Source organism: Triticum aestivum, chromosome 3A (genome assembly GCF_018294505.1).
Source record: "Triticum aestivum cultivar Chinese Spring chromosome 3A, IWGSC CS RefSeq v2.1, whole genome shotgun sequence".
Classification (NCBI taxonomy): Eukaryota; Viridiplantae; Streptophyta; class Magnoliopsida; order Poales; family Poaceae; genus Triticum; species Triticum aestivum.
In genome coordinates this window covers 401,093,189-401,120,538 of record NC_057800.1, presented here as the reverse complement: position 1 = coordinate 401,120,538, position 27,350 = coordinate 401,093,189, and the positions used below count along the sequence as shown (strand labels likewise).

Below are 27,350 nucleotides of genomic sequence, written 5' to 3'. Positions count from 1 at the left end.
ATTTTGACTTGGGAAGAGTTTTGAGACACTCACCATTATAGTGATTTTTGGCAAAAAAAAAGGAGCGCAAAAAAAGAGCGCCAAAATAAATAAATTCCAGAGTATGTTTTTCCCTTTTTTACGTGTTGTGTCATGATTTTGTTAGTGTTCTAGGCTCACGTCTCTAGCACGGTCTAGCCTAGGACCAGCACAGTACCGTCGTTGAGCGTGTATTCAACTTTGCATCTCCGAATTGATTATTGCTGACATTTTTGCTACCATATCATGAGCCTTCCAAACTCCACATTCATCTACATCGTGCGTTTGACACCACCTGGCAATTGCTCTATCCAAGCTTTGGAGTTTTGACTACAACGGTTGCCGATCACCTCTTGCTGTTGGGTAAGAACCAATAAGGATTTGAGATTTGCTTGACGGTTTTGTGATACACCTCCACCACCACTTTCTATTAGTCTATAGGATCATATTTTTGTGTGTTTATATTGCTGCTAACCATGGCAGGATCACAAGCCGACGAGATTGTCTAGGAGAACATGACAAAGAAGGAGCTTCATGATAAATTTCAGCAAATGTTGGGTCAACAGGTGGAAGACGTGATGGCCAGCTTTGGAAAGGCACTGGAGAGGACTGATGACATTGAGAAGACAATTGACACCAAGTTGGATGCCAAGTTCGATGAAGTACTCGCACGTCTACCACAACCAACAACCGCATCTGCTACACCATTGCAACAACATCAATGATAACCCACAAGTATAGGGGATCGCAACAGTTTTCGAGGGTAGAGTATTCAACCCAAATTTATTGATTCGACAGAAGGGGAGCCAAAGAATATTCTCAAGTATTAGCAGTTGAGTTGTCAATTCAACCACACCTGGAAACTTAATATCTGCAGCAAAGTATTTAGTAGCAAAGTAATATGATAGTAGTGGTAACGGTAGCAAAAGGTAACGGTAGCAAAAGTAATGTTTTTGGTATTTTGTAGTGATGATAACAATAGCAACGGAAAAGTAAATAAGCGAAGAACAATATATGGAAAGCTCATAGGCAATGGATCGATGATGGAGAATTATGCCGGATGCGGTTCATCATGTAACAATCATAACATAGGGTGACACAGAACTAGCTCCAATTCATCAATGTAATGTAGGCATGTATTCCGAATATAGTCATACGTGCTTATGGAAAAGAACTTGCATGACATCTTTTGTCCTACCCTCTCGTGGCAGCGGGGTCCTAATGGAAACTAAGGGATATTAATGCCTCCTTTTAATAGAATACCGGAACAAAGCATTAGCACATAGTGAATACATGAACTCCTCAAACTACGGTCATCACCGGTAAGTATCCCGATTATTGTCACTTCGGGGTTAATGGATCATAACACATAATATGTGACTATAGACTTGCAAGATAGGATCAAGAACTCTCATATATTGATGAAAACATAATAGGTTCAGGTCTGAAATCATGGCACTCGGGCCCTAGTGACAAGCATTAAGCATAGCAAAGTCATAGCAACATCAATCTCAGAACATAGTGGATACTAGGGATCAAACCCTAACAAAACTAACTCGATTACATGATAGATCTCATCCAACCCATCACCGTCCAGCAAGCCTACGATGGAATTACTCATGCACGGCGGTGAGCATCATGAAATTGGTGATGGAGGATGGTTGATGATGACGATGGCAACGGATTCCCCTCTACAGAGACCCGAACGGACTCCAGATCATCCCTCCCGAGAGGTCTTAGGGCTTGGTGGCTAAAACGCGATGAATTCTTCTCTCTAATTTTTTTCTCCCCGAAAGCAAATATATAGAGTTGGAGTTGAGGTCGGAGGAGCTCCAGGGGGCCCACAAGGTAGGGGGCGCGCCCTAGGGGGGCAGGCGCGCCCCCCACCCTCGTGGACAGGTGGTGGGCCCCTGGTCTTCATCTTTTGCAAGGATGTTTTATTATTTCCGAATAGATGTTCCGTGAAGTTTCAGGTCATTCCGAAAACTTTTGTTTCTGCACATAAATAACACCATAGCAATTCTGCTGAAAACAGCGTCAGTCCGGGTTAGTTTCATTCAAAACATGCAAGTTAGAGTCCAAAACAAGGGCAAAAGTGTTTGGAAAAGTAGATACGACGGAGACGTATCAACTCCCCCAAGCTTAAACCTTTGCTTGTCCTCAAGAAATTCAGTTGATAAACTGAAAGTGATAAAGAAAAACTTTTACAAACTCTGTTTGCTCTTGTTGTTGTAAATATGTAAAGCCAGCATTCAAGTTTTCAACAAAGATTATGACTAACCACATTCACAATAACGCTTAGGTCTCAAGTTTACTCATATCAATGGCATAATCAACTAGAGAGCAATAATAATAAATCTCGGATGACAACACTTTCTCAAAACAATCATAATATGATATAACAAGATGGTATCTCGCTAGCCCTTTCTGAGACCGCAAAACATAAATGCAGAGCACCTTTAAAGATCAAGGACTGACTAGACATTGTAATTCATGGTAAAAGAGATCCAGTCAAGTCATACTCAATGTGAACTAACAGTAATGAATGCAAATGACAGTGGTGCTCTCCAACTGGTGCTTTTTAATAAGAAGATGATGACTCAACATGAAAGTAAATAGATAGGCCCTTCGCAGAGGGAAGCAGGGATTTGTAGAGGTGCCAGAGCTCGGTTTTGAAATAGAGATGAATAATATTTTGAGCGGTATACTTTCATTGTCAACATAACAACCAAGAGATGGCAATATCTTCCATGCTACACACATTATAAGCGATTCCCAAACAGAATGGTAAAGTTTATACTCCCCCTCCACCGACAAGCATCAATCCATGGCTTGCTCGAAACAACGAGTGCCTCCAACTAACAAGAGTCCCAGGGGGAGTTTTGTTTGCAATTATTTTGATTTGATTTGCATAAAGCATGGGACTGGGCATCCCGGTGACCAGCCACTTTCTCGTGAGTGAGGAGCGGAGTCCACTCCTCTTGAGAATAACCCGCCTAACATGGAAGATACGGACAGCCCTAGTTGATACATGAGCTATTCGAGCATACAAAACAGGATATTTATTTGAAGGTTTAGAGTTTGGCACATACAAATTTACTTGGAACGGCAGGTAGATACCGTATATAGGTAGGTATGGTGGACTCATATGGAATAACTTTGGGGTTTATGGAGTTGGATGCACAAGCAATGTTCCCGCTTAGTACAGGTGAAGGCTAGCAAAAGACTGGGAAGCGACCAGCTAGAGAGCGACAACAGTCATGAACATGCATTAAAATTAATCAACACCGAATGCAAGCATGAGTAGGATATAATCCACCATGAACATAAATATCGTGAAGGCTATGTTGATTTTGTTTCAACTACATGCGTGAACATGCGCCAAGTCAAGTCACTTAAATCATTCAGAGGAGGATACCACCCTATCATACCACATCACAACCATTTTAATAGCATGTTGGCACGCAAGGTAAACCATTATAAGCTCCTAGCTAATCAAGCATGGCACAAGAAACTATGATCTCTAGTTGTCATTGCAAACATGTTTATTCATAATAGGCTGAATCAGGAATGATGAACTAATCATATTTACAAAAACAAGAGAGGTCGAGTTCATACCAGCTTTTCTCATCTCAGTCAGTCCATCATATATCGTCATAATTGCCTTTCACTTGCACGACCAAATAGTGTGAATAATAATAATAGTGCACGTGCATTGGACTAAGCTGGAATCTGCAAGCATTCCATAAACAGGAGAAGACAAGGCAATATGGGCTCTTTTGTCAGATCAACAATAATGCATATAAGAGCTACTTCAACAATTTAATTATGGCCTTCTCCTATCGACCCCCAAAGAAAAGAAAAGAAATAAAACTATTTACACGGGAAAGCTCCCAACAAGTAAAAGAAGAACAGGAAATCTTTTTGGGTTTTCCTTTTTAATTACTACTACAAGCATGGAAAGTAAACTAATTAAAAGCTACAACTAATTTTTTTTGTTTTTCTTAAGGTTTATTAAACACACAAGAAGAAAGCATAAAAAGGAAATAAACTAGCATGGATGATACAATGAAAAAGTATGAGCACCGACATCTAGCAATGAGTGTGTGAACATGAATATAATGTCGGTGAGAAATAGATACTCCCCCAAGCTTAGGCTTTTGGCCTAATTTGGTCTATGGCCCCGGTTGGCCTGGAGGATATCCATAATAATAGTTGGGGTCGTACTGAGATGCAGCGGCTATCGCCTCCTGAGCTGCAACGTGGCGACGAGCGGCCTCCGCCCTCCTCTCGTACTCATCTGCCTCCTCTCTGGTAATAACATATCTTCCTTTTGCCTGATAATCAAAGAAGGCAGGAGCAGGGAGAGTAATACGGACAGCACAACGTCTGTCAAATATTAAACGATACTGGAGAGGTGGTTCATTCCTCTCGACAAATTGGTGGTGAACCATATCATTAAAGTCTAGGTAAGCAAGAGGTAATTCAATATCATCATTACGTATAGTTACACCAAGAAAATCAGCTAAGCGGGTTGCATAAATTCCACCAAAGAAATCTCCATTAAATCTATTCAGATGCAACCTACGTGCAACAATGGCTCCCAAATTATAAGATTTATCTCCCAACACAGCACTCCTAAGAATACTGAGGTCAGGGACACACATGTGACATGCTTCATCTTTACCGTTAATGCGTCTACCTATGAAGACAGCAAAATAATGTATAGCAGGAAAATGAATGCTCCCTATGGTAGCTTGTGTTATATCTCTAGATTCCCCCACAGTTATACTAGCAAGAAAATCTCTAAATTCATATTTGCGAGGTTCCCTGATACTACCCCATTGTGGAAGTTTGCAAGCAGTGGTAAAATCCTCTAAGTCCATAGTGTAAGAATTTTCATAAAGATCAAACAGGACAGTTGGAGAATTACGTGAAGATGAAAATTCAAACCTCCTCACAAAGGAACTAGTGAGATAGTGGTACTGACGGCATTTTTCTTCCTCGAAGCTCACAAGATCAGCGTTACGCAAATATGCGTTAAATTCTTCCTTTTCCCGCTTGATCCATAAAGTTTTCCAAAGGCCATTCACAAGAAAGCACTGGAGCGTTTCTTGGTGGCTCATCATCAGCATCACGCATTGCAAGCCTGGGCTCTTGTTTCCTTGAAGAGCCCCCTTGGTACATTTTCCTAAACATATTTCTTCCTTTGAAAAATTTCTGAAATTTTTAGTAACTTCAAAATAAAAGTGAACCAAACTCAATAATATTGATAGCAACTACTCCTACAAGTGCCTAGAGCCTATATCATGCATCAAAACTACTTTTGACCTTATAAATTTGACATGCAAGCTCAAGAACAGGTCACCTAAGCAGCACAAATTTGCAATGAATAAAGCACTAGAACAAAAACTAATTGGACCAATGGAGGAGTCACATACCAAGGAACAATCTCCCCAAGCAGTTTTGTGAGAGGTGCTTTGAGCAAGGAGATCGAAAATGGCAGCAAAATGAGCTTGGACTCGGGTTTGAGCTGGATATTCGTGTTTGTGGGAGGAAGAAGGAGTGTGTGGGTGCAGGAATAAGTGGAGGAGAGTCACCATGGGCCCACGAGGCAGGGGGGCACGCCCAGGGGGTAAGGCGCGCCCCTGACCCTCGTGGCCAGGTGCCAGCTCCTCCTGTTGTGTTCTCAGTGCCAAATATTCTCAAATATTCCAGAAAAAATCATATTTAAATTTCAGGGCATTTGGAGAACTTTTATTTTTGGGGTATTTTTATATTGCACGGATAAATCAGATAACAGACAGAAAAATACTATTTTTATTTTATTTAATATAAATAACAGAAAGTAAGAGGAGGGTACAGAAGGTTGTGCCTTCTAGTTTCATCCATCTCATGATCATCAAAAGGAATCCACTAACAAGGTTGATCAAGTCTTGTTAACGAACTCATTCCGAATAACATGGAACCGGAGAAATTTCGAATAACACTATGTTACCTCAACGGGGATATGCACATCCCCAATAATAAGAATATCATATTTCTTCTTGACAGTAGGAAGAGGAAATTCAAAACCTCCAAATATAATCGATGGAATTTTTCCAATAGAGTTGATACTATGAACTTGAGGTTGTTTCCTCGGAAAGTGTACCGTATGCTCATTACCATTAACATGAAAAGTGACATTGCCTTTAGTGGAATCAATAACAGCCCCTGCAGTGTTCAAAAAAGGTCTTCCAAGAATAATAGGCATACTATCGTCCTCGGGAATATCAAGAATAATAAAGTCTGTTAAAATAGTAACGTTTGCAACCACAACAGGCACATCCTCACAAATACCGACAGGTATAGCAGTTGATTTATCAGCCATTTGCAAAGATATTTCAGTAGGTGTCAACTTATTCAAATCAAGTCTACGATATAAAGAGAGAGGCATAACACTAACACTGGCTCCAAGATCACATGAAGCAGTTTTAACATAGTCTCTTTTAATGGAGCATAGTTTGTACACCGAGATCTCCAAGTTTCTTTGGTATTCCACCCTTAAAAGTATAATTAGCAAGCATGGTGGAAATTCAGCTTCCGGTATCTTTCTTTTATTTGTAACAATATATTTCATATACTTAGCATAAGGATTCATTTTGAGCATATCAGTTAATCGCATACGCAAAAAGATAGGTCTAATCATTTTAGCAAAGCACTCAAAATCCTCATCATCCTTTTCCTTGGATGGTTTGGGAGGAAAAGGCATGGGTTTCTGAACCCAAGGCTCTCTTTCCTTACCGTGTTTCCTAGCAACAAAGTCTTTCTTATCATAACATTGATTCTTTGATTGTGGGTTATCAAGATCAACAGCACGTTCAATTTCTATATCATTATCATTACTAGGTTGAGCATCATCATGAACATTATCATTAACATTATCACTAGTTTCAGGTTCATTACCAGATTGTGTTTCAGCATCAGAGATAGAAATATCATTTGGATTCTCAGGTGTTTCAGTAATAGGTTCGCTAGAAGCATGCAAAGTCCTATCATTTTTCTTTTTCTTCCTATTAGAAGGACTATGTGCATCCACATTATTTCTTTGAGAATCTTGCTCAATTCTCTTAGGATGGCCTTCAGGATACAAAGGTTCCTGAGTCATTCTACCACCTCTAGTCATAACTCTAACAACGTTGTCATTATTCTTACTATTAAATTCATTGAGCAAATCATTTTGAGCTTTAAGTACTTGTTCTACTTGAGTGGTAACCATAGAAGCATGTTTACTAATAAGTTTAAGTTCACCTTTGACATTAGCCATATAATTACCCAAGTGTTCAAGCATATCTGAATTGTATTTCAATTGTCTACCAAAATAAGCATTAAAATCTTCTTGCTTAACCATAAATTTATCAAACTCATCTAAGCATGGGGTAGCAAATTTAGTAAACGGGATTTCAGCTTTATCATATCTATAGAGAGAATTTACCTTTACTACCTGTGTCGGGTTATCAGGACCATGAGTTTCTTCAATAGAGATGGATTAAGGTCATATGTTTCTTCAACAGACGGTAAATTAAGAATTTCTTCAATAGGAGGTAAATTCTTAACATCTTAAGCTTTAATACCTTTTTCTTTCATAGATTTCTTTGCCTCTTGCATATCTTCAGGACTGTGAAATAGAATACCCCTCTTCTTCGGAGTTGGTTTAGGAATAGGCTCCGGAGTTGGTTCAGGAAGTGTCCAATTATTTTCATTTGTCAACATATTATTCAATAGAATTTCAGCTTCATCCAGCGTTCTTTCCCTGAAAACAGAACCAGCACAACTATCCAGGTAATCTCTAAAGGCATCGGTTAGTCCATTATAAAAGAATCAAGTATTTAATTTTTCTTAAGAGGATGATCAGGCAAAGCATTTAATTGGAGAAGCCTCCCCCAAGCTTGTGGGAGACTCTCTTCTTCAATTTGCACAAAATTATATATATCCCTTAAAGCAGCTTGTTTCTTATGAGCAGGGAAATATTTAGCAGAGAAGTAATAAATCATATCCTGGGGACTACGCACACAACCAAGATCAAGAGAATTAAACCATATCTCAGCAGCACCCTTTAATGAGAATGGAAATATTTTAAGGATATAAAAGTAACGAGTTCTCTCATCATTAGTGAACAGGGTTGCTATATCATTTAATTTAGTAAGATTTGCCACAACATTTTCACATTCATAGCCATGAAAAGGATCATATTCAACCAAAGTAATTATATCAGGATCAACAGAGAATTCATAATCCTTATCAGTAACAAAGATAGGTGAAGTAGCAAAAGCAGGGTCAGGTTTCATCCTAGCATTTAGAGATTGCTTATTCCATTTAGCTCATAACCTCTTAAGTTCATAACAATCTTTGCAAGCTAAAATAGCTAAAGAAGCTTCTTTATCAAAAACATAACCCTTAGGAATAACGGGCAAGTCTTCATCATCACTTTCATCAATACTATCAGATTCAATATTTTCATTCTCTCTAACCCTAGCAAGTTGTTCATCAAGAAATTCACCAAGTGGCACATTAGTATCAAGCATAGAGGTAGTTTCATCATAAGTATCATGCATAGAAGAAGTGGCATCATCAATAACATGTGACATATCAGAACGAATAGCAGAAGCAGGTTTAGGTGTCACAAGCTTACTCAAAACAGAAGGTGAATCAAGTGCGGAGCTAGATGGCAGTTCCTTACCTCCGCTCATAGTTGAGGGATAAATCTTGGTTTTTGAATCTCTCAAGTTCTTCATAATGATAAGCAGATATATATCCCAAGTGACTCAAAGAATAGAGCTATGCTTCACGGCAACGGCGCCACAAAATAGTCTTGATAACCCACAAGTATAGGGGATCACAATAGTTTTCGAGGGTAGAGTATTCAACCCAAATTTATTGATTCGACACAAGGGGAGCCAAAGAATATTCTCAAGTATTAGCAGTTGAGTTTTCAATTCAACCACACCTGGAAACTTAATATTTGCAGCAAAGTATTTAGTAGCAAAGTAATATGATAGTAGTGGTAACGGTAGCAAAAGGTAATGGTAGAAAAAGTAATGTTTTGGTATTTTATAGTGATGATAGCAATAGCAACGGAAAAGTAAATAAGCGAAGAACAATATATGGAAAGATCGTAGGCAATGGATCGGTGATGGAGAATTATGCCGGATGCGGTTCATCATGTAACAATCATAACATAGGGTGACACAGAACTAGCTCCAATTCAATAATGCAAATGACATTATTGTTAATATCGTCTGCAATGACAACGCTATCATGGACGATTTGATGGGGAAAATTGTATGTGATGTACATGAGAACGAAAACGTTTGTCTGGGATTCACTGTGTGGGATGTACATACGAAAGGAAATGTATTTCTTGGACTGACTGTGTGGGATGTACATATGAACGGAAACGTATTCCTTGGATTGACTATGTGGGATGTACATGCAAATGGAAACATATGGCTTGGATTGACTATGTGGGATGTACTTACAAACGGAAACGATTGGGCCTGTATAATTGTCTGCAATGGCTCGCCCAATGGCACACGAGCTCTTTTTACCACGCGTGTGTGACCGGGGGGGCTATCCCCGACGGTTTCTGGGTCGTGTGGGAAGGACTCCCCTATCACACACTGACAAGGCGACAGTTTAAAACTCCGTCGCGGAAAGGTGGTAAAAACCATTTGTATAGCAGGGCGCTGCACCAGTGAGTGGCTGCGCCCCCTGCCTGTGTGGGCCCCTGCTGCTCGTCTCAATCTCTCCCGAAGCTTCTTGTGTTTCTTGTTGCCCAAAATAAATCATGTTAAATCAGCAACATATTTTGACCTCCGTAGATATTGATTTCATGTGAAACCAAAAACAAGCAGAAAACAGGAACTGGCACTAGGCACTGAATTAATAGGTTAGTCCATAAAAATAATGAAAAATGCTATAAAATTATAAAGGTGAAAATGTAATAGCATTAAACAATCAAAATTATAGATACGTTTGATATGTATCGGGGTGGAGACCGGACCTCGGTTGAGAAGGACAACCACTTCTACATCAACAAAAACAATAATAAAGGTTGGTTAGTTCCTACTGCTCGGCCACATCCTATGTCCAAAAAATGAAGGAATCGGTAACATAACTCCCTCGGAAGGTCATCGACCCAGTATCATACCCACTTCAAGAAGTCTATGACCTTGTCCTTGAACAACAAGGAGAACATCTCCTGCATTGACTTGCCTTGATAAAGATCACCGCGGATAGCCCGGGTGTTATCGTCCTCTCGGGTATAAACCAACATGAGGTGGGCTCGGTCTTGGAGGGGTTGGATGTCCTGGCTTAGATCCACATGCATCACCTCGATGAGGGTGATCCCATGATCTCGGATGGCAGTCACCCTTTTGGTGAGCTTGCCAACCTCCTCGTAATCCGACCAGTTAATGTTCTTCGGATTCCAGGACAGGAGTTCGCCCAAGGAGGGTGGCAATCCCCGCCCAAGGAGGGTCGGTTAGTGGTACATCTGAGATGTAGAACCACTCTTCATGCCAATTCTTCACTGTGTCGATGAAGCCCCTTTAAGCCATCCGGTGCCTTGAATCTTGCTGATCATGGAGCCCCCGCACTCGCATGCCTCGTGGTCAGTGGTCTGGAGCTTGATGGTGAAATATTTGCACCAAAGCTCAAAATTTTGCTCACATGAGAGGAAGGCTTCACAGAATGTGATGAAGCAGGTTATGTGCAAGGTGGAGTTTGGGGCTAGGTGGTGGAATTGAATTGAAGAAGACTTCGGGGAAAAGGGTGAGTAGGGAAACCGAGGCCGCGGGGGAGATGTGAGACAAAAATTACCCGCTTGCCCATGCGGGGTTGAAGCATGATACGTCTCCAACATATCTATATTTTTTGATTGCTCCATGCTATATTATGTACTGTTTTGACATTATTGGGCTTTATTATCCACTTTTATATTATTTTTGGGACTAACCTACTAACCGGAGGCCCAGCCCAGATTTGTTGTTTTTTGCCTATTTTAGGGTTTCGAAGAAAAGGAATATCAAACGGAGTCCAAACGGAATGAAACCTTCGGGAACGTGATTTTCTCACCGAACAAGATCCAGGAGACTTGGACCCTACGTCAAGCAACCAACAGGGAGGCCACGAGGTAGGGGGCATGCCTACCCCCCCCCCAGGCGCGCCCTCCACCCTCGTGGGCCCCTTGTTGCTCCACCGACGTACTTCTTCCTCCTATATATACCTACGTACCCCCAAACGACCAGATACGGAGCCAAAACCCTAATTCCACCGACGTAACTTTATGTATCCACGAGATCCCATCTTGGGGTCTGTTCCGGAGCTCTGTCGGAGGGGGCATCGATCATGGAGGGCTTCAACATCAACACCATAGCCTCTCCGATGAAGTGTGGGTAGTTTACCTCAGACCTTCAGGTCCATAGTTATTAGCTAGATGGTTTTTTCTCTCTTTTTGGATCTCAATACAAAGTTCTCCCCCTCTCTTGTGGAGATCTATTCGATGTAATCTTCTTTTTGCGGTGTGTTTGTTGAGACCGATGAATTGTGGGTTTATGATCAAGTTTCTCTATGAACAATATTTGAATCTTCTCTGAATTCTTTTATGTATGATTGGTTATCTTTGCAAGTCTCTTCAAATTATCAGTTTGGTTTGGCCTACTAGATTGATCTTTCTTGCAATGGGAGAAGTGCTTAGCTTTGGGTTCAATCTTGCGGTGTCGTTTCCCGGTGACAGTAGGGGCAGCAAGGTGCATATTGTATTGTTGCCATCGGGGATAACAAGATGGGGTTTTCATCATATTGCATGAGTTTATCCCTCTACATCATGTCATCTTGCTTAAGGCGTTACTCTGTTCTTATGAACTTAATACTCTAGATGCATGCTGGATAGCGGTCGATGTGTGGAGTAATAGTAGTAGATGCAGGCAGGAGTCGGTCTACTTGTCTTGGACGTGATGCCTATATACATGATCATACCTAGATATTCTCATAACTATGCTCAATTCTGTCAATTGCTAAAGAGTAATTTGTTCACCCACCATAAAATATCTATGCTCTTGAGAGAAGCCACTAGTGAAACCTATTGCCCCTGGGTCTATCTTCATCATATTAATCTTCCAATACTTTGCTTTTATTTTACTTTGCATCTTTATCATAAAAATACCAAAAATATTATCTTATCATATCTATCAGATCTCACTCTCGTAAGTGACCGTGTAGGGATTGACAACCCCTTATCGCGTTGGTTGCGAGGATTTATTTGTTTTGTGTAGGTGCGAGGGACTGGCGCGTAGCCTCCTACTGGATTGATACATTGGTTCTCAAAAACTGAGGGAAATACTTACGCTAGTTTGCTGCACCACCCTTTCCTCTTCAAGGGAAAACCAACGCAAGTGCTCAATAGGTAGCAAGAAGGATTGCTGGCACCGTTGCCGGGGAGGTCTACGCAAAAGTTAACATACCAAGTACCCATCACAAACCCTTATCTCCCACATTACATTATTTGCCATTTGCCTCTTGTTTTCCTCTCCCCCACTTCACCCTTGCCATTTTATCCGCCCTTTCTTTTTCTCGCTCGCTCCATGTCTGACTCAAAAAGGGTTGGGGGTTCTCTCCCGAGTTTTAGTACTTTGGACAACCCTTCTATTCTCGCTAAGTTATAAATAGGGATACTATGGAAAAACCTACCAGAGTTATCAATGATAATCTTAATAATTTTGATGAAGATGATTCCAGAATTTTTCGTTATTTACTTGATGAATCTTTGAAAGATGCTTGGTATAGACTATTAAGGATCAGGGCTAGCTATGTGCCTTAATAAGCTTTTATATTGCCCTTCCTTCTTCTTTTAAGCATGTCATAGATTCTATATTTGAAGAAGGCTTTCTTGAAGGGGACGCCGTAGACACTTATGAAAAAATGAAAACCATATTTGGGCACCCCATGAATGAGAAAGTTGAATCTACATCTCTTTTGCTCTCTTACCAAAACGAATCTATCAAAGAGGTAAAGGCTATCCTAGATACAAATTTCCGTAACATACTTAATCTTTCCTCTACCATTAATAGCCATGTGCTTTATCAAAATAGAAAGATTAATTCCATAGATATCAAGTTTGCTCTTTTCTTTCCTAAGACCAAAGATGGCAATACCTAGATCTATCCTTGCTTTTTATGCCTAGCTAGGGGCGTTAAACGATAGCGCTTGTTGGGAGGCAACCCGATTTTATTTTTATTCCTTGATTTTTTTTCTCCGGTTTAGTCATAAATAATTTATCTAGCCTCTGTTTTTGTTGTGTTTTTTGTGTTTAATTAGTGTTTGTGCCAAGTAGAACCGTTGGGAAGACTTGGGGTAAGTCTTGTTAATCTTGCTGTAAAAAACAGAAACTTTAGCGCTCACGAGAACTGCTGCCATTTTTATTTGGAAACTGCTATTTAGTTAATTATTTTTGAAGATGATTAATAGATAAATTCCTCATGTCCATAAATTTATTTTAGAATTTTTGGGGTTCCAGATCTTGCGCTAGCTACAGATTACAGATTCTGTTTTTCGTGTGTTGTTTGCTTATTTTGATGAATCTATGGCTACTAAAATAGTTTATAAACCATAGAAAAGTTGGAATACAGTAGGTTTAACACCAATATAAATAAAGAATGAGTTCATTACAGTACCTTGAAGTGGTATTTTGTTTTCTTTCGCTAACGGAGCTCGTGAGATTTTCTACTTTAAGTTTTGTGTTGTGAAGTTTTCAAGTTTTGGGTAAAGATTTGATGGATTATGGAACAAGGAGTGGCAAGAGCCTAAGCTTGGAGATGCCCATTGCACCCCCAAGATAATCTAAGGACACCTAAAAGCCAAATCTTGGGGATGCCCCGGAAGGCATCCCCTCTTTCGTCTACTTCTATCGGTAACTTTACTTGGAGCTATATTTTTATTCACCACATGATATGTGTTTTGCTTGGAGCATTTTGTATGATTTGAGTCTTTATTTGTTAGTTTACCACAATCATACTTGCTGTACACACCTTTTGAGAGAGACACACATGATTCGGAAATTATTAGAATATTCTATGTGCTTCACTTATATCTTTTGAGTTATATAGTTTTGCTCTAGTGCTTCACTTATATCTTTTAGAGCACGGTGGTGGATTTGTTTTATAGAAACTATTGATCTCTCATGCTTCACTTAGATTATTTTGAGAGTCTTAAATAGCATGGTAATTTTCTTAAATAATCCTAATATGCTAGGTATACAAGGTTAATAATAAAATTCTCTTATGAGTGTGTTGAATACTATGAGAAGTTTGATACTTGATAATTGTTTTCAGATATGGAGATGGTGATATTAAAGTTGTGCTAGTTGAGTAGTTGTGAATTTGAGAAATACTTGTGTTAAAGTTTGTGATTCCCGTAGCATGCACGTATGGTGAACCGTTATGTGATGAAATTGGAGCATGATTTATTTATTTATTGTCTTCCTTATGAGTGGCGGTCGGGGACGAGCGATGGTCTTTTCCTACCAATCTATCCCCCTAGGAGCATGCGCGTAATACTTTGCTTCGATAACTTGTAGATTTTTGCAATAAGTATATGAGTTCTTTATGACTAATATTGAGTCCATGGATCATACGCACTCTCACCCTTCCACCATTGCTAGCCTCTCTAATACCGCGCACCTTTTGCCGGTATCATACACCCACCATATACCTTCCTCAAAACAGCCACCATACCTACCTATCATGGCATTTCCATAGCCATTCCGAGATATATTGCCATTCAACTTTCCACCGTTCCGTTTATTATGACACACTCCATCATTATCATATTGCTTTGCATGATCATGTAGTTGACATTGTATTTGTGGCAAAGCCATCATTCATAATTCTTTCATACATGTTACTCATGAGTCATTGCATATCCCGGTACACCGCCGGAGGCATTCATAGAGAGTCATATCTTGTTCTAAGTATCGAGTTGTAATTCTTGAGTTGTAAGAAAATAAAAGTGTGATGATCATCATTATTAGAGCATTGTCCCAAGTGAGGAAAGGATGATGGAGACTATGATTCCCCCACAAGTCGGGATGAGACTCTTTCCTGGAAAATAAAATAAAATAAAAAGAGGCCAAAGAAGCCCAAATAAAAAAGGCCATAAAAAGAGAAAAGGCCCAAATAAAAAAATAATATATGAGATAAAAAGAGAGAAGGGACAATGCTACTATCCTTTTACCACACTTGTGCTTCAAAGTAGCACCATGATCTTCATGATAGAGAGTCTCCTATGTTATCACTTTCATATACTAGTGGGAATTTTTCATTATAGAACTTGGCTTGCATATTCCAATGATGGGCTTCCTCAAAATGCCATAGGTCTTCGTGAGCAAGCAAGTTGGATGCACACCCACTTAGTTTCTTTTTGAGCTTTCATATATTTATAGCTCTAGTGCATCCGTTGCATGGCAATCCCTACTCACTCACATTGATATCTATTGATGGCCATCTCCATAGCCCGTTGATACGCCTAGTCGATGTGAGACTATCTTCTTCTTTTTTGTCACCTCCACAACCACCATTCTATTCCACTTAAAGTGCTATGCCCATGGCTCACGCTCATGTATTGCGTGAAGATTGAAAAAGTTTTGAGAATGTCAAAAGTATGAAACAATTTCTTGGCTTGTCATCGGGGTTCTGCATGATTTAAATACTTTGTGTGGTGAAGATAGAGCATAGCCAGACTATATGATTTTGTAGGGATAACTTTCTTTGGCCATGTTATTTTAAGAGACATAATTGCTTAGTTAGTATGCTTGAAGTATTATTATTTCTATGTCAATATTAAACTTTTGTCTTGAATCTTTCGGATCTGAATATTCATACCACAATTAAGAAGAATTACATTGAAAATATGCCAAGTAGAATTCCACATCAAAAAATCTGTTTTTATCATTTACCTACTCGAGGACGAGCAGGAATTAAGCTTGGGGATGCTTGATACATCTCCAACGTATCTATAATTTTTGATTGCTCCATGCTATATTATCTACTGTTTTGGACATTACTGGGCTTTATTATCCACTTTTATATTATTTTTGGGACTAACCTACTAACAGGAGGCCCAGCCTAGAATTACTGTTTTTTTTTTGCCTATTTTAGGGTTTCGAAGAAAAGGAATATCAAACGGAGTCCAAACGGAATGAAACCTTCGGGAATGTGATTTTCTCACCAAACAAGATCCAGGAGACTTGGACCCTACGTCAAGCAACCAACAGGGAGGCCACGAGGTAGGGGGCGTGCCTACCCCCCCCCCCAAGCGCGCCCTCCAGCCTCGTGGGCCCCCTGTTGCTCCACCGACGTACTTCTTCCTCCTATATATACCTACGTACCCCCAAACGACCAGATACAGAGCCAAAACCCTAATTCCACCGCCGTAACTTTCTGTATCCACGAGATCCCATCTTGGGGCCTATTCCGGAGCTCCGCCGGAGGGGCATCGATCACGAAGGGCTTCTACATCAACACCATAGCCTCTCCGATGAAGTGTGAGTAGTTTACCTCAGACCTTCGGCTCCATAGTTATTAGCTAGATGGCTTCTTCTCTCTTTTTGGATCTCAATACAAAGTTCTCCCCCTCTCTTGTGGAGATCTATTTGATGTAATCTTCTTTTTGTGGTGTGTTTGTTGAGGCCGATGAATTGTGGGTTTATGATCAAGTTTATCTATGAACAATATTTGAATCTTCTCTGAATTCTTTTATGTGTGATTGGTTATCTTTGCAAGTCTCTTCGAATTATCAGTTTGGTTTGGCCTACTAGATTGATCTTTCTTGCAATGGGAGAAGTGCTTAGCTTTGGGTTCAATCTTGCGGTGTCCTTTCCCAGTGATAGTAGGGGCAGCAAGGCACGTATTGTATTGTTGCCATCGAGGATAACAAGATGGGGTTTTCATCATATTGCATGAGTTTATCCCTCTACATCATGTCATCTTGCTTAAGGCGTTACTCTGTTCTTATGAACTTAGTACTCTAGATGCATGCTGGATAGCGGTCGATGTGTGGAGTAATAGTAGTAGATGCAGGCAGGATTCGGTCTACTTGTCTTGGACGTGATGCCTATATACATGATCATACCTAGATATTCTCATAACTATGTTCAATTCTGTCAATTGCTCAACAGTAATTTGTTCACCCATCGTAAAATATTTATGCTCTTGAGAGAAGCCACTAGTGAAACCTATGGCCCCCGGGTCTATCTTCATCATATTAATCTTCCAATACTTTGCTATTTACTTTGCTTTTATTTTACTTTGCATCTTTATCATAAAAATACCAAAAATATTATCTTATCATATGTATCAGATCTCACTCTCGTAAGTGACCGTGTAGGGATTGACAACCCCTTATCGCGTTGGTTGCGAGGATTTATTTGTTTTGTGTAGGTGCGAGGGACTGGCGCGTAGCCTCCTACTAGATTGATACCTTGGTTCTCAAAAAATGAGGGAAATACTTATGCTACTTTGTTGCACGACCCTTTCCTCTTCAAGGGAAAACCAACGCAAGTGCTCAAGAGGTAGCAAAGTACGGTGACAGAATATATAGGGGCCGCCCTCACCGTTGGTCAGAGTAGAATGGGCTAGAGCGACCTCCGAAGCCAGCAAGTACCCAGCCTTGGAGAGCTGGGTGATCTGCTCCTGCGAAATTGTGGTGCCCTTCCATCTCCCTTTTGTGTGGGAGGCTGTCGATGCCTCCCATGCCACCTTCTTCCCGGCCTTGGAAGCCTTCATCGCATGGGCTTGCTTGCCAGCCATGGATGCAGGTAGGTGGAATGGGAGGCTTAGTGGAGGTTTTCAGGCTCAAGAACAGCAGATGCTTGGGTCCAGGAGCATGATGAAGAAGACAAGAGCTAGAAGGAATGGGAGCGTAAACTTGGCTCCCCCTTACCCTTGGCATTTTATAGGCAGTGGTAAACGTGAAGCGACGGCAGGATCATCACGCGCATGAATTGTGAGGGCGGTTGATTAAATGACCATATCGAGGCACACAATCTCTTTAAGATAAGACGTGACAAAGGTAGGGGCACAATGCACTCACACACGCTATATTGACCGACAGTCAGTGGCGTCGCATAGCCACATGGTTTGATAGAAGAGACTGGTCTGTGCTGTCAGAACCAGGCTAGGCTATCATCACGGGTCAAGCGCGGGAATACTTAGCAACTAAGGAAAAGCTACGCGGAAAATTTTCCGGTATCCAACTCGGCGAGGAGATGACGAAGAACTTATTGGGAAATGTAGAGAGGGCGCGATAACTCTTCGGATACATTTGGACGAACAAGACATCACACGCGGGGGGAATTCGTTGAAGCAGTTTTCAAGAACGACGACCCAAAACGAAGAAGAGCTCGAAAGATCCGAGGAACGTCTCCAAATTTGAAGACTGGTTTAGGTGCTACTGATAGTGTCTTGGAATTGGGGTCACTCACCATGTTGTCTCCCGAACAGGTGGGCCGGGCCGAGGACCCTATGTCGGTTCACTAGCGGACCACATCAAGGCGGCCCATGGCTTGAAGAAGGAATACTTCTGAAGACTTGGCGCCTACTCCAAGACTTAGATGTCGTCTACAACACAATTAACTTATACATGGCCGACCTTGCTATAACCCTAGCCACCCCCCGTATCTATATAAACCAGGGGACACGGCTCGTTGATGAAATCATCGATCTCATGGTAGATCAACTTGTGCTTTGTGTTCCATCCCAAATCAATACTCCCCCTGTAAATAAATATAAGAGCGTTTAGATCACTAAAGTAGTGATCTAAACGCTTCTATATTTTTTATAGGGGGAGTACAACATAAGGAGGACGTAAGATTTTATCTTCTCGGAGAGCCCGAACCTTGCTAAATCATGTGTCCTTGTTACCATCGCATCTAGGCTACTAGCTCGGGACCCCCTACCCAAGATCTGTCGAAATCGACTCTGTCACAGAGTCCTCCACAGCTCTGATATCTTCGGATTGTACTTCAAGTCTTCCAGAATCTCCATGTAAAGAGCTATGGGTCGTCCAAAGTGGCCCAAGACAAAACCGACTTAGGGGCGTCACGACCTACCCAGTCGGGAATCGACATGGCGAGGACCCCCTCGATCGGGACGCCGACGGTAGCCCCTAAAGCGATCTTCAAGCTTGGTTGCACCTCAGGTCATCCGAGTTGCACGGCATCTCCGGTCACCAGCTTGAAACTGGCTCAACGAAACTTCTCCTAAACAGTGTCACCACACGGCCGCTCTTCTGTCGTAGACCACCTCGGTTTTGAAAATGTAGACAATGTCGTCCTTCCTGCATATAAGAAAACTTTTCCGTGCAACTAGTCTGTTTGTATCTTTTCTTTTGGATTAGTTTGAATTGCTTACCACATGTCACGTGGTTGATCTCATCTCTTACATCCTTTTTGTAGCATTGATATAGTCATTCCATCAATCCATCTTCCACGTACGGGTATGAGAATCTCTTGATCTCTACAGAGAGAGAAAATGCCGATCCCTTTTTGGATTTTCTCAAAAAGAAAAAAAACTCATTTTCAAACTCATAGGAATTATTATTTTTTGAAAAATATTGAGACTTTGTTTATTAGATATAAAAAGTACATCGTTCATGAGGATCATTACAATCTTATCTACAGGTTCCTCAAACCAGACAGAAATCAAAGAAAATCTAGCTAATTTAGCAAGCTCGTGAGCTACTTTATTTGCTTCTCTATTACAATGTTCAAATCTAGTAATACTAAAATCACAAGCGTAATGAAAACAATCGTCAAAGATTGCTGCTGCCACACCCGCTGATTGTCCTCCATCCTGCATAGTATAAATTACCTTCAGGTTATCTAAGTTAATAATAAGGCAATTACATCCCGCCCTTGGCGCCAGAGTTAAACCAAACTTGAGAGCAAGGGCTTCTACCATCAGCACATCTGCCCTGATAAATTACCTCCAGAATGAATTTAATTTCAAATGCTTGTACTTTTGAAGGCATTTGAGGTATAAAGAAACAAGCCTACAGGATGATATCAGTATTTGTTAGTGATGCAAGAAATAAAACATGTCACTCACATAGCTTTTCTGCTCGCAACAAATGGACATCGCAGAACATGTGCAGTAGACAGCAGTTTCCATATAGCACGGTGTCTGTAGTGACGCCGGGAGGAATGAGAAAGGTCACTATTGAAATAGAAAATTATCAAAAACATGAATGCCCCTGATGTTACAAGCCCCACGATTCCATCACAACTGCAGGTCATCCCCTTGTCATCTACTGGAGATGCCCAAAAGTTTTGTTCCTTCCAAATGGTGAACCAGAATCTTATCTTAAAACCTAAATGAACCTATAGGGGAAAGACAGGCCTTTCCCCTATAAAATAAAAAAATAATCAGAATCAAGCTGCTTCCCGGGAATGATCCAGTCACTTCCTCTTGGACTCTTGGACAGCTCTATATATGGAACTCAAAAGAACAGCATGTGACTGGCCCAAAATACACCATCTCCCTGATTTGCCGCACCAGGGATAATGTAACTCCTCTTCTCGCCGGGAGCAGCTACCAAAAAATACTCTCCCTTCGCTCATTTCCCGTGTTTTACGCATAGTACATGTACAAGCTGTTGGCTGCAGCACAGGCAATTAAATTTTCGGACGGGTGCCATGCCAAATGGAGCAGTTTTGTGCTTAAGTCGTAGGAGTTCCCGTTCGCATCTATTCCGGTGTTCTCTGCACCTGCATAAGATTTACAATATAAATAGCTGCAATGAAAAGCCTCTGCAGCTCAAGTACTAAGCATAAATAGCTGCAATGAAGCTAACCTCGTCTAACAACCCTTGTCAGACTACCTAGAGATCTTGCAGGCCGTGCGGGATTCTGAATCTGCCTTCTGCAAAAGTAGGAAAAATGATGGAATCAAGAAGCCCTAGCACCATGGTATATTATTTTAGCAACCATTGGTAAACAAACAATCAATTTCACAAGCACGCATAGTAGCAGCGAACATACACTGATTTATATGATGTGAAAAGAGGAATTACCTTGTGGGGTTTCGAGTTGCTTCAAGCGTTGTCACCTCGCTGCCACCAGCACCACAATTGAACACTCGGAAAATATTGCTGAAGGAACACAGATTAACGAACCATTAATTCCATGAAGGAAACTAAGTTGTGCTACAACGGAGCTGAGCATACCAACTTACCTGTAAGAACCAGTTGCTACTCGCAACCCATCACCACTTTGACAACATTCAAATTTGTCAAAAATCGAGTCATTTTCATATAAATCACATAACTGCAGTTTAAGAAAACACGTGAAATAGAGTTACTCCAGAGAAATATGAGTTGCTCATCATCCTCAAAGAACTATCAAATCATGGATCTTAACATCGGAGAAATTACCTTAGGCCTTAGGTACTCGTGAACCTGGAACGTTGCAACTGGACCAGAATCCATATTAACATCCCATAGCTGTAATAGGAGATAAACAATCTAATCGTGGAAAAGCACCAAAATAGAACTGTTTGCAATATGATTGCTACTGGGTTACTGCAGATAGATAACGCTTACATAGCTAAATGTAGTAGTATACTACCTAAGTTCTATAGAGCAGCAGCTTCAATGATGAAACGAACTACTAAGTACAAGAAATAATTTAAGCATTACAAAGATAGACAGAGTGATGGCACATTGGTGATTGTATGACTATGATTGATTTGTGAAGAGTGAATTGTGTATATATAAAGGGTCACCTCAATCAGAACCTACGGGTTGATCTTCAATATCAGCTTACAAAGAAAATAAAAATATCTCTACAGTAGACATGTTAACTTGGTTATACTGTATCAGGGATTACAATGCAATCAACTACTTTCATTTTAATTGAGGAAACAAAGTGCAGGGTGGGGGTCAACAAATGAATTGATTATGGAACTTAAAGCAGTCGCGCAAAGAAATTTCAGAAAGAGACCTTCAAAGTCATGTAGTCACGACTCAGAATATGTCTCCCATCCATGGAGAACTTTATGTCAGAAATTGAGGCTATAATCTCAGTAAAAAAGGATCTTGAACCTGGGGCCTCATGCTGCTCAAAGCTACAAGAGCAAAAGGCAACTTTAAGATGATCAATTTGAGACAGTGCTAACAAATCAATGTCCACTGTTTGTTCTTCTAAACATAGTACTGAATATTGAAATATTAAAAGGAACAAGTCAAATGGAAGCTCACAGTTTGGAGTGAGTATCACAAAGAGCTGATTGCCGCAGGTCAACGAGTCGAATGGAGCCCTTTGAGCTACTATATGCCAGTGTATTACAGTGAGAAGGGTGGAACTCCGCAGATGTTATAACCTCTGCAGATTTACAGAATAAAAACGTAACTGCCAGAGACATGTTAAGCAAACAGATATCACCTCAAAAACTTGAAGAACATGTAAATACAAAGGTCAATTAGGATAGACCTCTAACACCTACAGCCCGTGTTAGAAGTAAGAACTATGCATCCATTTCACCTAAAACCAATTTTAGTCCAATATTTCGTTATTTTCATCTAAAGAAATAATGTTCCGATGACTCAGGACCGTATAAACACTTGTAGCTGCAGTATATGACATGAGGACTAAACTAGTCAATCATAGCTGTATGGGAGGGTATCTTTTTCTAACCAAGTGAGTTGAGGCTATAAATGTTTTTGTTCTCGAACATATAGCTTTAGCTATACAAAGCATGCTTCTAGAAAGCACAGCTGAGAGTTTGCAGATTGGAAGTAATACCGGTGAGATCCTCCATGTTCGTTGGTTTAACGTCAACAATGTTGAAACTTTGATTGCTAATTTCCAAATTCCAAAGATTTATCCGCAAATCATCTGCTGATATAAATGTCTCACCATCACTGCGAAGGAAAGAACAAGAAGCAATTTATGTCACTGCATAAAAACGAACAGATTTTAGCTAAGCTGAATGAACGTACATGAGGTGCACAACAGTAAAGTATATACTCCCGGTGACTACCTTGAAAGTGGGAGATCATGCATTAAAAGAGAATTATGTTTGTACATGCAAGGGTGGGTGACTTTATTTAGGTACTTGAGCAAGTCGGAAAACAAGCACATATGTACATCATGTTAGACTATGTGCACCAGCAAAAAAAGATGCAAATTTATGAACAGACATGCACCACACTAGTTTGGAGGACATTTAATCATATCACTGCATGATTTTTCGTAGGTATAATCCTGCATGTATATAATTAACTCTATATATGAAGACTAAATAAATGTGTATTATGCAGAACAACTCGGGTGAACTTTACCCATACTTCCAAAGTTAGCGTCATGAGCTTGTAAGGTTTGCAAGTCAACTTTGTAATATTAACTACGGTACAACTAATTGTTAAGCATCAGTAATGTCCAAGACCTGTTATTTGAAATGGAATTGATATGGTAGTCATGTGCATGAGCATAGACTCTACGGCAATTTGCAGCGAGACTTGTTTCCTGGCTTGTTACCTGTTGTATAGGAATGGTTAGGTAAATGTAGTAAATCAAGAAGATACAGGTAAAATCAAGGACAGGTATCAGACTGAGAATCATATGAAGATCATGTTCAGCTCAACAAGAAGATCAGAAATTAACACGATGGTAGTGTCTGATAAGTTCAAAAAATAATTCTTCAGATTTGAGTTGAGTACAACTACCACAGGCAGGCGAAGTAAAGGAAGTCCACCAGGCTTCAAAATTCCACCATTTGGAGTACGTGCGCTTGAACCACACATAGTACTGCCAGCAGGGCTACCATTTGCAGGAGCATTTGAAGGGTTCATATTCATCTCACATATTTTTTTAACCTTCTTTTCTTGGACCTATACAAGTTAGCTTCATTAAGCACAAATTCTTTCTCAGTTGCACCTTACTATGCAAATAGTAAATAGACCTTCAAAAGAGTAGGTAAATAAAGTAACCAAAAACGTATTCACACAGAGAAATGTGTAAAAATAAAATCATCAATAGGCTGCACAGACATATGTACATGAAGCAAAAATGTACACCAAGCAGACAAACTAAAAAACATCATAGGGTTGTTTACATTAGCAGATTGACTACAAAAGGTTTTCAAGAAATTGCAAGCTAGAAGGCGTGGAGCAGTTGACTTTAAGAGGAAATGTCCAGTTATTGTTCAATAAAGCATACCTTCCAAAACTTGATCGTTTTGTCATTTGTGGACAGGAGAAACGATGCGCCATTCGTTTCTTGGCACCACTTTATCTTGTTAATCTTCTCTTCAATTTCCAAGCTTTTAAGGTAATCAAACTATTTCCATAACAAGACCGCTTGGTCAAATAGGTACTTCACAAAACTAATGCTGCACTTAACAGTTCTCATAAAGGTATACCTCTGGTTCATGGCTTTGAAACTCAGTTTTGTAACGAAATTCTGGATGCCTGCTGATAGAATAATCGGCTTTCTCAGCATCTTTTCTAGAGACGTGCTAAACAAAAACAGACAGAAAATGTTCAGCCATCGGAGCACAACAATAAAATCCCAGAAGTACATGCATCCTTTGATTTTTTTTTTTAATCACAAAACACAAGTCAGTTCTATGTACATACATCTTTGGCATCTGTCCTTTCAAACAAAACAACTCGGCCACCTCTGTCTCCAGTGGCAAGATGATGTCCTGATTTATTGAACTCTATTGCCGAGATGATGTCAACTGCAGAGAACAATACGAAAAAACAGTAAGATTAAGTTAATAATGAAGACATACCATATTATGGCAGCCTATAGTTTGGTCATACAAGAAGCATTGGGGATAAACATGTATAATAGCATGCAATCATACATACTTATTAATTTCATGACTAACAAGCACATAGAAAAACAAGGTTAAAAGCCAAGATGCAACAGGAGGAAAAGGTGCCAAGAATAGCACTGTTTTCATCAAGTGTTTACAAGCCTTCAGTAACTTGAAAGCAGTAGAGTGTCAGTGTTACATGAGCTGTGTGATCAATTGGCATCACAGGTTTTTGAGAACATTGCCACCATGCTCATATGCTCATATACACACCAAACTCCATCAAGTGTGGAAGCTTTTGTAGAAATTGGCCCCACAGGGTTTTGTTCTAGCACCACCACTGAAGCAGTAGATTGACTCATAACAAGTTTAATTCAGCTGAGCAAAACAATAAAAAGACTGAGGATCAACATTAACCAAAACTAAGTGATTGTGTTAAACTAGGTGTTAGGGCTACAGACCAACATAATGGACATGACCAAGCATTTAAAAATCCATGTGATTCACAGATATGACAATCAGACGTAGATAGTGAAATTAGCAATTAAGATTGAAGAACAAAGCAACAGTTTCATGTTCTATCAAGAGCTTGACCTTCTTTTCCCTAAAAAGGGTTTGACCTTTTAGGTGTATGCCAAGTGACACTGCAGCAAGCTAGATTGGGATAGACGAACAATAATCAAGTATAAAAATGAAAATGAACAGAAACTAAATCCATTCATACATGTTCCAGTGCATGTCCATCTTTGCCTGAAAATCATGAATTCTGTGTTTGGATATTTTTTTTAATCATCTGCCTACTGTTTCAAGAAATAATAAGGCGTACGCCCAAACCCAAGCTCTATTGTAGCATCCTATTTCATAGCACTAAGCTTATAGAACGACAAGAACAGACAATCATGATTGTTCGACACTCGCTGCACGACAAAATGCATTTGTCTGGCCAGAGTTAATTGTCAACCTAAACACGCAACCGTGATAATTACATATATACAGCCCAACTTATGGTATTCAGCTTGACTCCTATATGACACACTGCTCTACCCAATAAGGGCATCTCCAATGGTTGTAAGATAGTTGTTGGTAGAATTTGCTACATAGGATTTTTGATGATGTGTCATACAATAAATGAGGAAAGAGGGGAAGGTTGTATGTACATGAACCAACACCCCTTACACAAGCTCCAATGTAGAATGAGAGAGCACCTTATTTATTATCTCACATCCTATTGGGCAAACTAGATACACATTGGAGTTGTTGTATGTTAAGGTGTTGGTTGATGACATGGCATATTTTACCAACAAACTAACATACAAACTGTTGGAGATGCCCTAATGGAAAGACCTTGACTGCTCCACAGAATGGCACGGTGCCTACACATGTAGGTACTAGTGAAAACTACCTACACAGCATAAACAACAGGATGCATCACTGATCTGGAGGAGACGAAGCAACAAATCCCACGTCCCCAGTACCAAAGCATCGAGCTTTGGCACAAGATATCCGAAGCCACCTCTACAGCGGGCGAGTTCGTGGGTCGATCCGCGCAGGAATCCCCCAGACATCGCATGATAAGCATCCATTCACGGCTCCTAGCCTCATACACAGCTCGGGAGCAGAGAAACACTAAGATCCAGCTGGTACCAGCGACGAAGAAACCAAAAGGAGGGAGAATAGAGGGCAGAGAGGGGTCGATCGGTACCATCCTGGACGTCCTCGCCGGCGCCACGCTCGCCAAAGACCTGCGAGAACCTCCAGTCGAGCGGCACCTGGGGGGACGGGGCCGGGGCCTCCGTGGGCTCGGGCGCCGCTGCCCCGTTCATCGTGTAGGGTTGGATCGGACGCGTGGGCGCGGGCGCGGTTGGGAGGAGGCGGGGCGGGATCGGTGGCGGGGTTCCCCGGCGACGGCGAGGGGGGTGGCGCGATGGTGCGGTGCTACGCGGCGGGTGTGGCGAGGCCGGCGAGGGTTTGGGGTTTCATGGGGCGAAATGGCCAATAAGAAAGGGAGATTGGGAGGGGAGGAGGGTGGTGGGGGCGGGGGCGGGGGCGCATACGACAACCGAGAGGAAAGGAAGAAAGCAAAAGAAAATGGTTTCCCGATTTATGATGTAGTCATTCTTGGCGTCATCGGTTGCCGTTGTCGGGACCGACTGCCCTGCCCTCGCCGCGACGACGAAAACATGGATGGATGGAGCAATCGGGTTGTCGCATTGTCCTCTCTCTGTCTCTCGAAATAAAAAGAAAATTGCTAGTACTATGTGTCTTTCTTTCAGGATAATAAGTCTCATTTATATGGATAGGTATAAGTCACGTGACAAAACTAAAAAAAATAGAACGCTATCCTTTGCGCAAAGGAACATCAGTCAAAACATAAAATTATAAACAAGACCGAAGAAACTTCTTAGTTTGACACCAACGTCCGTAACCTATCTTTGACACCACCATAACAGTCACTAAAGGAAAAAATGACGGATCACC

General features: G+C 40.7%; 1 protein-coding gene across 2 annotated transcripts; it reads right to left on the bottom strand.

Annotated features, from left to right (window-relative positions):
- Positions 1-20,253: 20,253 nt before the first annotated feature.
- LOC123061413 (serine/threonine protein phosphatase 2A 55 kDa regulatory subunit B beta isoform) lies at positions 20,254-26,890 on the bottom strand. 2 transcript variants are annotated; one of them, XM_044484506.1, is made up of 14 exons: positions 26,575-26,890; positions 24,688-24,791; positions 24,471-24,566; positions 24,269-24,388; positions 23,773-23,940; positions 23,496-23,587; positions 22,853-22,971; positions 22,309-22,432; positions 22,052-22,175; positions 21,484-21,552; positions 21,285-21,376; positions 21,124-21,201; positions 20,905-20,972; positions 20,254-20,818 (listed from the first exon to the last, which is right to left on the bottom strand). In XM_044484506.1, the coding sequence occupies exons 1-14, from the start codon at positions 26,693-26,695 to the stop codon at positions 20,682-20,684; spliced, it is 1,512 nt and encodes a 503-aa protein (XP_044340441.1). In that variant the 5' UTR covers positions 26,696-26,890; the 3' UTR covers positions 20,254-20,681. The 2 variants fall into 2 exon arrangements, with proteins under 2 accessions (XP_044340441.1, XP_044340442.1); XM_044484507.1 differs by having other exon boundaries at positions 23,776-23,940.
- Positions 26,891-27,350: the final 460 nt, after the last annotated feature.

What these genes read in the sequence shown, in the direction of transcription:
- LOC123061413 (XM_044484506.1), bottom strand. Translation starts at nt 26,695, where the DNA reads ATGAACGGGGCAGCGGCGCCCGAGCCCACGGAGGCCCCGGCCCCGTCC. An exon ending in AATTCCATTTCAAATAACAG is followed by an intron (nt 22,972 to 23,495) that starts GTCTTGGACATT and finishes TTTCCTTCGCAG; the next exon opens with TGATGGTGAGACATTTATAT. An exon ending in ACGAGTACCTAAGGCCTAAG is followed by an intron (nt 21,377 to 21,483) that starts GTAATTTCTCCG and finishes CTTAAACTGCAG; the next exon opens with TTATGTGATTTATATGAAAA.